At 37.8% G+C, this 14000-nt stretch overlaps 1 protein-coding gene across 2 annotated transcripts in view; it reads right to left on the reverse strand.

Moving 5' to 3' along the window:
• Nucleotides 1-823: 823 nt before the first annotated feature.
• LOC105471539 (cell cycle associated protein 1) overlaps nt 824-14000 on the reverse strand; it is a 50142-nt gene continuing 36965 nt past the window's right edge. The window contains exons 12-19 of one of the 2 annotated variants that reach the window (XM_011724053.3): nt 12977-13038; nt 12146-12256; nt 11757-11906; nt 10360-10510; nt 5303-5497; nt 4668-4768; nt 4211-4274; nt 824-2677 (exon numbers count right to left, since the gene is read on the reverse strand). In XM_011724053.3, the coding sequence (XP_011722355.1) occupies nt 2613-2677; nt 4211-4274; nt 4668-4768; nt 5303-5497; nt 10360-10510; nt 11757-11906; nt 12146-12256; nt 12977-13038 (899 nt within the window). In that variant the 3' untranslated portion in view covers nt 824-2612. Of the gene's footprint in view, nt 2678-2919; nt 4275-4667; nt 4769-5302; nt 5498-10359; nt 10511-11756; nt 11907-12145; nt 12257-12976; nt 13039-14000 lie in introns of those variants that run through there. The other variant, XM_024789611.2, reaches the window with a different exon arrangement.

The raw sequence follows: 14000 nt of genomic DNA on the forward strand, positions 1-14000 counted from the left end.
AGGTAATCAATGACATTCTACCTTTTTAAGTTTTAAAAAAGAAGTTTCATATCCACATGAGATGATTTATATTGTGCATATACAAAAGTATTTTATATGTGAGCTTGCTACACCAAGAGGCTACAGTGACACGTGTGACAATCGTTTCCTTGAAACTCTGCTAAAATATGCATTTGACCAAATAAAAGGCCTTCTGCAGCTAGGACAAGCAATCACATATTATACAGAATACTTAGAACCAAGATTCAGATCTTAATGAGACTTATTGAAAGGTTCTCTACCCCATGAGGCACCCCTTTAAAAATATGGTCTGAGTAGACATAAAAGATACACATTTAAACTGTGATGGTAAAATAACCAAAAAAAGAAAAATTATAGTTTAAAAAAAGAAACAATTCTTTGAAAAAACATACACAGAATAGTCAAACTATGAACACCTTTACACATTCACATCTGCACTAATGCATAGAAGTTCAAAACCTAGAAGGCATTTCTTCCCCATCCCTTCTCTGAAACTGATTCATAGAGGTCACTGTGTGAAGAACTTACTTCAATCCTGATTGTAAATATCATGAAATTATTTTCTACATAGATAGCAAATTTAGTTTTATATATAGGATTGCAAGCATACATCATCTAGGGATTACCCAGTAAACCACAAATATTTTATCCATTCCCCTAAGATACAGATAACATATGGTTGTGGTACATCCCAGGCAGATGTCATTTAAAGCACGCAAGGGGAGGTGCTAGCAAAAAAATACTCATTTGCCAAAGTAACAGGTTAACCCTTCCAATATGATGTACCACAACCACACATGAGAAAAGTCAAGAACTTATTTTATTTTATTTTAAAATAAACATTGAAGATTCCCCATTTCCCACCACCCTACAAAACTTTTGAATGTGGAATGTTCAACAGCCTATCCATTTTGGTAGGTTACAAAACCAGCAAAAACTCCAGTTGTCTAATGATGAATGTTTGAGAATAGTTTTGTTTTTAAATAGCTGAGCACCTACTGGAAAAATTCCTGGGCTAAATGCTGAAAATAAAATTTAATTTCTGCACAGAAAACACCATTAACTTAGTAGCCTTTGCTTAAAGGTGGGCTTAATTCTCCATGAAGTCAGAATGAGATAATAAGCAGCATTAAGTTCATAGGCACACAGAACTAGTGCTCAAACTGCTAGCACAAATTCCAACAGAGTACATAAGGCTAAGTCACTACTCAAGTGTCCATTTCCATCAAATTTAGAGACTCTCCCTATGCATCTAAGGGAAGGAATTATCACTTTGAATATAAATGCCTCCAGGAGAAAAGGAGAATTCAGGTAAGGTTAAATTAGACAAAAGATAATAAGTGCAAGTACTAGAGAAATGTTGCTGGAGATAACCATAAAATTTGTGACACTAACATGGTATGGGGGTGAATCACATAAGCTGCTAGCTGTTGAACACCAGTGTTTCAAGATACAACTTTTATAAACATGTTTTATTTGTTTTGCTTATACCATCAGAACTGAAACTACCGTCTGTGATTTCCCTGAAACAGGGAAATCAATCTAAAACACATACTGGTGCCTTTCAAAAGATAGCAATTGAAAAGGGTGGTAGCAGCAGGCATTTGGTATCTTTTCCTTTTAAAAAAAAAGCTTTCAAGCTGAAGGAAAAACATGTGACCAAGAGTGTTATGATTATCCACTAGAGATTTCATCAGTACCTGTACCAATTTAGGTGACAATACAGCAAAATCCAAGGATTAGTGACAGACAATGTACATGTCATAAGGAATGATAGTACCAATCCTTACAAAAGTCATTGTCTCAAAAAAACTGTTAAGTGTTCAAAAAGGTATCTAAATATTTCACATTAAGTACAGAAGCGGCCATCCAGATTACATCCCATATTTGTTGCATATTTTTCAAAAAGTGCCAATCAAAGCCTAATTTTGCATCTTGGCTTTGTCTTATACAGTATCAGCTGTTAAAAGCATTTTACATGTGTTTTTAACCACAGTTGTTTGGCCAGATGAACAGTGCTGTGTCAAAGCTGGTAGCCAGCCTTATAGGTGTGATTAGGACCCATGCATAATTTGGTATGCATCTGAACGTTCAGTGCTCCAATTTGACTGGAAAAGCTGTGAAATGCAGTTGTTCTGCCAAACCACACTCCACTCCTTTCATCTTCCTTTCTAGGGAAATATTTTAGTTTGTCAGTTACCATTGAATAACTCAAGGGCTGATTTGTAGATTTTATCCAATGTCGAAAAAGTCAATCTTGCCTTTATCAAGCCACTTCAAATAACTATGGAGATTATTATCACCCTGTAAAGTATATTGTTTTACTCCTAAGCAAGGGTGAGGAATCTGAGTATCATGTGCAAGGCTCAAGATGACGCTTAGGACAGAACATGCAGAGTAAAAATAGTTTCCTTCCATATCCAGGTAATAGAAAGCTGACAATTGTAGTCCTGTCTTTATGGGATGAAAACAGTCCCTTTACAATAAGTTTCCTGAAAGGGAGAACAAATAGATAATAACTCTTCTGGTAACATATTATGGTACACTGGCCAGTGTGTTTTTGGCGATTAAACATAATCCTGTGAATCAGATTAATTCACTTGCTGAGTGTTCATTTGCGGCATCCCTCTGTTGGGTCTTGGGGGCCCTCCACGACCTAGAAGACAAAAATGGCATTTGATTTTTCTTTCAAATATTATTTGTTTTGCCTTCAAGCAGATTTTCATCTGAAGTCAAGAAGCATGTGGGCATCCTGTCACCACATTATTAGGCTTAAGAGGTCAATTCTTCAGTGTTCAAGTTTCCCCTGTCCTGGAAGTTGTCATGCGCAAATTTGCTCATGTTCTCTTAGCTAAAAGAAGAGTAGAGCTAATGGAGTATTCCACCAGTACTCATTCATTCATTCATTCAACAAGTATTTATTGAGTGCCTACTATGTGCCAGGCACCGTCATCAAGCGTTGGGAATAGATACAGCAGAGAAGACAGACAAGGTACCTGCTCTCATGGAGCTTACATTCTAGTGTACACTCTAGCTTACATTTCAGTAGTAAGTAACATCATACTATCAAAATTAATAAAAGCACCAGAATGAAAACAGACCTTATTACCTAAACTGTTAAAAAGAAACTACATAACATTCAAAATTGTATAATGACTTTTAACAGATAAAATAACTTTTCGCATGCTGTTAAAACAGATTTTTAGCTATCAGTTTGAACTCAACTTTCATCGAATATGCTACAAAGTGGGAAAGAACATAACCCACATTCACATGCAAATATCCTTTGATATTTCTAGTCAAGTCAGTAATTCCCAAGTGATCCATTAATTTTTAGAAAAATGTACCTTTTTCCTGGCCAGTTTCTACTAGCATTCAAATCAAAGTACTTTGTAATTCCTCCTTAACACACATTTTATACATGTTATGGCCAATAGAGGAAACCTATTTGATGTTTAACCTCCCTCAAATCAGAGAACCATTTAGAATTTCAGACTACATGAAATGCTAGCTCTAATTGTTAAATAGGTTAACTTCCTGACAGAATGGGAAGTAGTTTTCCCATAGTAAAAGAAAAACAAAAAACTCTCCAAACCTGTAATTTTTTTTTAGTTCAATAAGTTAGGAATTTGGGGGTTTTGTTTAAAAGTCAGAAATAACTTGATATTTATATACTAATAGAGGTCCAAAAGGCATTGCAAATTCCATTAGTTCTATTACTTCTAAATGGTTCTCTAAATGTTAACTATGGCTTATCCGGCCATTAAAGGGTGTCTGGCCTTCAAATATAATAGGCATGTTTCCAAAAAATGAAAGAGGAATAATAAATTTATATAAATGTTCAATCTCATTCCAAAAATGTCTTACAAAAATGTTTCAGTAAGTACTTCCTAAAAACATTTAGCAGGTTTTAGGACCTGAAAAATAATTTTCAGTTGGAAAAACACTTTTTCTGAGGAAGAGAATATGTTCTAGTTTTCAAGACAGTTTATATAGTAACAGGGAAAGTCATTCAAAAATTAAAATTTGGGTCCAAGATTAAGTTTTAGAAACAGAGCATTTCATTTAATCCCTAGCAACAAGTCTGGAAAGGATAAATGTATTCCTAACATGCAGACTATGAACAGCTCTTCCAAGGCCAGAACAGAAGCTCCACTTAGGAGCTAGGATCACCACCACAAAATATTACCTCGTGGGGCTCCCCGTGGTCCACTCTGCCCAGAGCCTCGCTTGAAATTCTGCTGATATCCATCCTAAAAGACAAGCTAGTTAGTATTGAAAAGGTACTTTTTAAAAAATGCTTACCCATCTATTCTTTCAGTCTAACACTCAATACAGAATTCTTCCTTAATCTTTTAGACACTTCAGTGTATCATGGCTACACCTTATTCTGTAATTGTTGTACTTCTATTCTCAAGAACATTCAGTGAAATATATTTCTCTGCTCTTGGAAATCACTGTCTTTAACAGGCTTTACTAAAGGAGTACTTATGTTATGAGTGCTAAAAGCTTTTGTTTCAACAAAGTGTCTTGGACACCACAAAGTTAATGCCAAATTAGTTATTTAGGTTCATTAAGCAACTACACTAAGTCACTTTCATTGGTATACTTAGTTCAGGTTTACACTTTAGAACTGCTTTACCTACCCGTTGATAGCCAGAGTAATCCCGGGGAGCACTGAACTGAGACTGTGTATAACCACTGTTCGGAGTGTTAGAGAATGAAGGGCGGTAACCATCATATCCTCCTAAAATTTAGGACAAGAAAAGAAATAATTTTCTTATCTTCACAAGGAATTTTTACTTTTATTAATGAAGATGGGAAGAACTAGAAAATTGTAAGCCAGGCTAATCAAATTAATTTCCAATTTTCTATCTTGATCCAATCTGTTTATAAATTTCTATAAGTACTAACGGCCCCTCAGAAGATAAACTTTTAACCCATCTATGCATGTAAACACACATCTATACAAACATAATAAACAATACCCATAAGTTTTGGTAATGTGGAAAATACTTATCCTCCAGGAGACAGTGGTAGACATTAATTTGACATAACCAAATGAACAAAAATTCCATGATTTGTTATTTAAATAACAAATTATACCAAATACACAAATTATACCAATTGTATCAAAATATATACATTTAGTTTAAATTGTACATAAGAGGCTAATACAGATACATCCTTTCAAAAAACTGTGTGATAATATTGTACAAATCAAAAACTAATTTGAACTAGTAAAAGGTCATAGAACTTCCTTTTTAAATTTTTTTTTTACCTCTGAATCCATTGGCAGGGCCCCGGTATCCATTCATCAAGCCTCTAGCACCACGGGAGCCTCCACGAGACACACCACGACTATTGTAATAGGGCTGATTGCTACGTGGAAATCCAGTGTTCTGCTGAGGAGGCTGCTGGTGGTTACCAGTCACTTGATGGGACTGGTCCGGGGAACCATGGTAAGTGCCAACCACTGTAATTTAAAAAAGAAAGAAAAGGGTATATATATACACAGCTCATTACCGTTTGTTCTCCCATGCACTTTCTAGTTTAAGTGTCTTACACAGTCTCCTTGAAGTTTAATCCTTAAATAAATGTGCATACAATGATAAGGAAAACTAAACATGAATAAAGTCTCTTACCTTTCTCCTACCCTTAGACTAAGCTAATGGGGGTAAAATTCTCCAACCACAATTCCAAACCTTTGAAAGCAGGGTGCATGATTGATCCTTCCAAACAAATTATTTGAAAGGCTATATTAACATCTTCTGAAAGGCATCTACTTTTTAGCACAAGAGACCCAAAATAACTCAAAAGATTTACTCTTAGTACATTACCATATTTTGTACCATGTAATTACTTATTTTCATTATAAAGCTCCTTAGTGGTAGAAATTTTCTTATTTTAAATATCCTTTGGTACTTAGTAAAACATACAAAACCACTCTCTCATATTTAAGGAGCTATATGGTAAAATATGTCATCAATTACATAGTTTAATCAGCAGAGGCCTTCAATTTATAGCCCTTAATGCCAAATTCCATTTCAAAGTATTTAAAATGGCAAGTACAGCCAATTTAGAAAACAATCACATGGTACTCACATTGGCACTCAACCCACTTGAAGCTAAGGTTCTAGAACATACACACTAACATATATACAAGCTCCATCCACAATGGAGAGAGTTCTAGAATCTAGAAATTTTCAAAAATTAACTACTACTGAACAATGTATATAATTCAAAGAGGAGAAAAAAATAGGGTGCTAAAAGTACCTCTGGGAGGTGAGAAAGGCAACAGAACAAAGGAAAGCCCACACACTAACAACAAGGGTCAAAGGTGCTGGCCAACCCAAATCTCCTCTTTTGGGGCAGAGAGAAAAGCAGCTGTATGACTCTTAAAAATCTTTACTTGACCTATTTTTACATCCTTAAGAAACTCCAAATACATTAATAGTTGTTAGAATCCTATTTTAGATGAAAGCACTAGGGAATACCTAAGGAAAAGAGAGAGCCATGGCTCCTCCTGAATTACTTAATAAACCAACTACATCAGTGTCATCTTTTTATACAGATTGCCTTTTATTATATTCCCAAAATTTAAAATTATAAGTGAATGACAAATACACATAACATTTGCCATGTAAAATGGTTCATTTGTATCCATGTACAAAGTATCCAAAAGAACTCAATTTTAGAATCACATTTTATCAATAACAGCTTGTAATCTTGATCAAATCTTTCTGTAAGAAATTCATAGCAAGGCTGAGTGCAGTGGCTCACGCTGGCAATCCCAGCACTTTGGGAGACCAAGGTGAGCAGACTGCTTGAGCTCAGGAGTTTGAGACCAGCTGGGCAACACAGTGAGACCCCATCTCCACAATAACAACAACAAAAATACAAAAACTCAGCTAGGCATGGTGGTGCATGCCTGTGGTCCCAGCTACTTGGGAGGCTGAGGTGGGAGGATGGCTTAAGCCTGGAAGGCAGAGGTTGTAGTGAGTCGAGATGGTACCACTGCACTCCAGCCTGGGAGACAAGAGCCAGACTCTGTCTCAAAAAAGGAAAGGAAGAAGGAAAGAAAGAAAGGAAGCAACTCACAGCAACAACTTAAGTGTGATCTTTATTTAATTTTTACTTTTAAGACAAGGTCTAGCTCTCTCACCCAGTGTTGCTGTTGGAGTTCAGTCAAATAATCATGGCTCACTGCAACCTTGAACTCCTGGGCTTAAGTGATCCTCCAGCCTCAGCCTCCTGAGGAGCTCCGACTACAGGCATTCACCACCTCACCCTGCTAATTTCTGTATTTACTTTATAGAGGTGGGGCTCTCACTATGTTGCCCAGGTTGGCCTCAAACTCCTGGTTTTAAGCAGGCCTCCCAAAGAGCTGGGATTACTGGCGTGAGCCACCACACCCAGTCTTCATTTTATTTTAAAATACCCACATTCCTACTTAAATTTTGGTAAAGTATAAACGTGTAGGCCATTTTAAAAAGCCAAAGATTCTTTTGTCATGTTGTTCCTGATTAGACACTAATTCAAATTAAAACACAATTTCTAGAATGATGGGACATACTGAAATGATTTGTTCAACAAATATCAGGCCAGGCATGGTGGCTCACGCCTGTAATCCCAGCACTTTGGAAGGCTGAGGCGGGTAGATCACCTGAGGCCTGAGGCAGGAGGCCAAGGCAGGAGAATCGCTTGAACCCAAGCGATTGAACCCAAGATGCAGAGGTTGCAGTGAGCCGAGATCGTGTCATTGCACTGGACAATGGCCCACAATGTATACATGTTATTTCATCATGAACACCTGGCCTCAAGCAATCCTCCCACCTCAGCCTCAAATGTAGCTGGGATTATAGGTGCCAGCCATGAAGCCTGCCCACAATGTACACACATTTCAACACATCATGCCGTATGTGATAAATACACATATATATAGTTTCTATTTCTCAATTAAAAATAAATAAATGAACTTTTAAAAACAAAAATAGAAAAGTAATCCATGTACTTATCAGTGGGAGAAAGTTTTCGGCAAGAACTTGGAAAGGAAGTATGAAGGCCCTGAGATTAAAAGAGAACTTGTTGTGTGTGTGACTGGTGTGAGTGTAATCCTAGCACTTTGGGAGGCCGAGGCAGGCAGATCACTTAAGCCCAGACCAGGAGTTCGAGACCAGCCTGGACAATATGGTGAAATCCTGTCTCTACCAACAATACAAACATACAAAAATAAAAAAAATAAAATAAATAAAAATTTAGCCAGGCATGGTGGCACATGCCTGTGGTACCAGCTACTTGGGAGACTGAGGTAGGAGGATCCCTTGAACCCGGAGGCAGAGGTTACAGTGAGCCATGGTGATCGCACCACTAGTTTTTATCATTCAGAAGCTGAGCGTAGTATAACTGGTAACTTCTATCAGAGTACGGAAGATTTGAACTTCATATTAGAGATACTGAATACTACAGGACATGTAAGAATTTACTACTGAAAAATCTAATGCTGATCCAAGTTTACCAAGAAATTGAATGATTAGAAAATTGTACAACTTTTCAAAATTGGGCTGACGAAATCAAAGTATTAACTACTCTGATTGCTGGTTTGTTGTGGGATTCTAATTAAATTCCGAGGAATTAAAGAACCAAAGACCTAAAGAAGACATTAAAAGACCTAGAAGACTTAAAACCATCTGGCTGGGTATGGTAGCTTATGCCTATAATCCCAATGCGTTGAAAGGCAGAGGTGGGAGGACTGCTGGAGGCCCTGAATTTGAGAAAATCCTGCAGTCCCAGCTACTTGTGGGGCTGAGACAGGAAGATCACTTGAGCCCCCGAGTTAAAGGGTCCAGTACATGATTACACCGCTGCACTCCAGCCTGGTCAACAGAGACCCAATTTCTTAAAAAAAATCTGGCCGGGCGCGGTGGCTCAAGCCTGTAATCCCAGCACTTTGGGAGGCCGAGACGGGCGGATCACGAAGTCAGGAGATCGAGACCATCCTGGCTAACACAGTGAAACCCCGTCTCTACTAAAAAATACAAAAAACTAGCCGGGCGAGGTGGCGGGCGCCTGTAGTCCCAGCTACTCAGGAGGCTGAGGCAGGAGAATGGCGTAAATCCGGGAGGCAGAGCTTGCAGTGAGCCGAGATCCGGCCACTGCACTCCAGCCTGGGCGACAGAGCGAGACTCCGCCTCAAAAAAAAAAAAAAAAAAAAAAAATCTAAAGTATCTCTATCGAGCTAGACAAGGTAGTTCATGCCCATAATCCCACCACTCTGGGAGACAGAGGCAGTAAGTTCGCTCAAGGCCAGGAAATGGAGACCGGCCTGGCATCATAGTAAGCTCCTGGAGACCCTGTCTCTACAAAAAAATAAATAAATAAAATTAGCCAGGTGTGGTGGTAAGCACCTGTAGTCCCAACTACTCAGGAGGCTGAGGGACAAGGATCATTGAGCCTAGGAGTTTGAGGCTGCAGTGAGTTATGCTAGCATCACTGCACTCCAGCCTGGGCAACAAAGTGAGAACCTGTCTCAAATAAATGTCTCTGTCTACATTACTATTGTGACAGGTATGGTAACTAGCCAAATTATGAACCTTACTTGACAAAATAGATTATGTTTCAACCCAGTCCACGAAATGCAGCCACCATGAGTTTTTTCTTAAATTTGTCTGACTCAATGCCAGATATCATGCTAAAAGCCTTCAGTCAATTAACAATTAAAAGTATAGTTTATCACCAGGCACAATGGCTCACGCCTTTAATTCCAGCACTTTGGGAGGCCGAGGTGGGCAGATCACGTGAGCTCAGAAGTTTGAGGCAAGCCTGGGCAACATGGTGAAACCCCAACTCTACCAAAAATACAAAAAATTAGCTGGGCGTGGTGGCACATGCGTGTATTCCCAAGCTACTTGGGAGGCTAAGGTAGGGAGGATTGCTTGTGCCCAGGAGTCAGAGGTTGCAGTGAGCCGAGATCACAGCACTGCACTCCAGCCTGGGCGACAGAGTGAGACCCCATCTCAAAAAAAAAAAAAAAAAAAGTATAGTTTATGGTAATTCAAGTAACAAATTTAATTCCATATAAATTATACAATGCAATAGGGATATTATATAAGTTCAGTGACAAAAGGAAAATGGGTATAAAGCCTCCAAAACTTGCACATAATTCACATATCAAAGTACAGATTCAATTTAACTCATGATCTGAAATGAAAAATTTATATGGTTTACTACTAAAACAGAAACTCTTGACACCACCACTCTGAAGTCTAAACTGTCCTAACACTGTCAATAACTGTGCTGGAAAGCAAGGAGCCAATGAGGTGACACTGGATTTCGTACCTGTTTGAAGCTGTTCTTGCTGAAGCTCTGTTTGTTCTACTTGGTGAGGCTGACTAGAAAAGCTCTGGTTATAACTGGCCTGGTACTGATTTTGCTGTTTTAAAGTTTCTGGTTCATTAACAGGAGGAACTGGGGCATTCATATTGAACACCTGTTAGTAAATAAAGTAAATGATTAGTTCATCCTTTTATTCTCTGCTTTATAACATGGCCAAACTCAATGGTGGTTTTACCTCAGACATAAATAAAGACATCACAGAAGTCTCAAACACAAAAACATCACACACACACACACACACACACACACAAAAATCTCTCCAAGTGCTTCAATATGGAAAAAGACATATATATTGTATAGTACTTAAAGGGGAGTATGATAACATGCTGTGAAATGGAAGTAGGGAATTAAAAAAAATAAAAAGACATACAATCAGCAGCCTTGGAAACACTTTTACATATATGAGAAATCTTTTTAAAAGACAAACTCTGGCTGGGCACAGTGGCTCACGTAATTCCAGCACTTTGGGAGGCTGAGGCAGGCAGATCATCTGAAGCCAAAAGTTCAAGACCAGCCTGACCAACATGCTGAAACCCCATCTCTACTAAAAACACAAAAATTAGCTGGGCATGGTGGCTTATGCCTGTAGTGCCAGCTATTCCAGAGGCTGAGGCATGAGAATCGCTTGAACCCAGGAGGTAGATATTGCAGTGAGGTGAGATCACGCCACTACACTCCAGCCTGGGCGACAGAGCAAGACTTTGTCTCAAAATATAAATAAATAAATAAATAACAAAATCTCCTGATGCAGTATCACTTACAGAAATTTATTCTATGAACTTTAACAAGGTTGAATGTTTTTTTCATTTTTATTGACATTTTAATCAAGTTAAATATTTTAATATTTAATCTTATGAACTTTCCTCTGAGCACTGATTTAGCTGAACCCCACAGATTACAGTATTATTATTATTTTCTAGAAATTCTCTAAAGGTGCTTGCTCAAGAATCGAGGTAAAGCATAACATCTGAAACTTAAAAATACTTCAGTAAAATAAAAGATTAAGCAAACAGGGCAACTATTAAATCTAGGTAATGATTATGTGGATGTTGTATTAGTCTATTTCTCTGAATGTTTAAACTTTTGGTTAACCAAATCAAAAGGGTAAAACTACAAATTAAGATGATGCAGGCACATCACTCATAAGGCTAAAATTTATCTCTAGAATATCCATTAATATCAGTTAATCTCTGGAATACTCAGTTTATGTTCAATTAAATATACCCTACAGTTACAAAAGATGCAGACTCAAGCACAGTTAAATGAAGACCTTTAAAAAAGAAAAGAAAATCTACCATGATTCACATTACACACTAGGCAATTAATGTTAATTTGCTTACCGTTTGCATGGATTGGAATGGAGCTGCATTTACATTGATTCCACTGCTATGCAAAGGTTTGCTCGTCCCAGCCTGAAATACTTGAGGCTGAGACGCAGCAGGAAGGGATGATGATGCTGTAGTCTGGTCTGTATTTAATGAGATTGTTGCCTAAACACAAAGTGAATAGATGCACTTTAGAGGTAAACTAAACTTAGCCAAACAAAAAGTGAATAGATGTACTAAAGTGGTAAATTAATCTCAAACTTATGTGTATTAACAAACTCAAATATTTCATGAAAGCAAAGTAGGTCCAAAAAGAAGAAGAATGTTATTAATGGTAATGTACCTCTGTCCAATTCATGAGTAAGTGCCTCATCAAATGTATGTGGCCTGGTAACAGAACTTGCCTGAATCTGATCAATTGGTTCTTTCTGTGGTCGTTGCTCTGTAGCATGAGAAGGCTGGTACAAGGGCTGAGATGCTGTGTACCCCTCACTTGTGGATGATACCAAAGGAACCTAGACATAAGTAAAGAAATAAAAGCTTTTTCCTGCTTACAAAACTGACTGTTAAAAAAACAAGTTACCTGTAAGACACATAAGGCTAAGAAAGGCTAAGAAACAGATACAACTGCTAAAAAAGGGAGAAATTAATACTATCATCTTTTTAAATCTGTATAAAACCTAAAAATTGCAAAAAACATATACATTTTTGAAGCTTGATGTTAAATAAACCCAAGTCTCGTTATAAAGACCCTCTACAAGTACTTCTAAGATGGAGAAATCTGCACTAAATTTTAGAATTATGTCTAAACTATGTCTTCTGAAATTCTCAGTTCTAAATTTAAAAAGTTTATTTCATTATAATACATTATTTAAAATGCAAGACTTAAGAAAAACTTAAAAAGTCATCAAGAGGAAAAATGAACCTAAACATAAAGGCTGACAGCTATCCACAACAATAAATTTGTTGAATTCCAACAGAAGACTTGGCCACTGATGAAATTCATACTTTCTTTCATAAGCTAAGAAAGAAACCAAGGAACCAATTAAAACAAAAGTGAAAAAATATTTTTAAATTATTTTTTAAAAATAGAGATGGTGTCTCGCTACACTGCCCAGACTGGTCTTGAACTTCTGACCTCAAGTGATCCTCCCATCTCAGCCTCCTGAAGTACTAGGATTATAGGCATGAGCCACCTCACCTGGCCCTGAAGAAAATAGTTTTATCACTCTTACCTGTGTAGCTTCTGGTTGTACAGGAACTTGATTAGGCTGAGCAAGTCTAGATTCAGAATGAACTGCAAAGGTGACCAAAATATTTTTGTCATGCAAAATTAAAATTTTTAGAGAGACGCATCTAAATACCTTTTATTTCACTATTAAAGGCTTTTGGCGGGGCGGGGGGGGGGCCAGGATCTCGCTCTGTCACCCAGGCTAGAGTACAGGGATGTGATCTCAGCTCACTGTAACCTCTGCCTCCCAGGCTCAAGTGATCCTCCCACCTCAGCCTCCCAAGCAGCTGTGACTACAGGTGTGTGCCACCACACTCGGATAATTTTTGTATTTTTAGTAGAGACAGGGTTTCGCCATGTTGCCCAGGCTGGTCTCAAACTCCTAGGCTCAAGCAATCTGCCCGCCTCAGCCTCCCAAAGTGCTGGGATTACAGGGATGAACCACCATGCCCGGCAATTAAAGGTAAATTAAAGGCAATTAAAGGTAAACCATAAATAAACTTTTTAGCAATCATGAAAATAAATTGGGAAATGCAGATAAAATTTTAGCTTTCAAGTGAGCATTTTGGTTTACTGGCAGTGATAATTATTTAATAGTTTACTTTCACAATTGGTTTCATCTTGTTTTTTCCAAGAGTAAAGTAAAATGTTTTAATAGAATGCACTAAAAAATAATCAGTGCCATGAGAAAAACTTTTAAAGCTGTACAATAAAGTAGCATTATTCATACTCCAGACCTCAGACAGACAGTATTCTATTTTTATCTTTTGTTTCTTCTGAAACAGGGTCTCACTGTGTTGCCCAGGCTGGAGTGCAGTGGCGCCATCATAGCTAACTGTAGTCTCAAACTCTGGGCACAAGAAATCCTCCCACCTTGGCTTCTTGAGTAGCTGGGACTACAGGTGCATGACACCCTGCCGACCTAACTTTTTTTATTTGACTAATTTTTAATTTTTGTACAGGCAAGGTCTGTGTTGCCCAGGCTGGTCTCAAACTCCTGGGCTCAAGTGATCCTTCCTCCTCAGCCT

This window comes from Macaca nemestrina, chromosome 12, assembly GCF_043159975.1.
Source record: "Macaca nemestrina isolate mMacNem1 chromosome 12, mMacNem.hap1, whole genome shotgun sequence".
In the NCBI taxonomy this organism is placed as follows: Eukaryota; Metazoa; Chordata; class Mammalia; order Primates; family Cercopithecidae; genus Macaca; species Macaca nemestrina.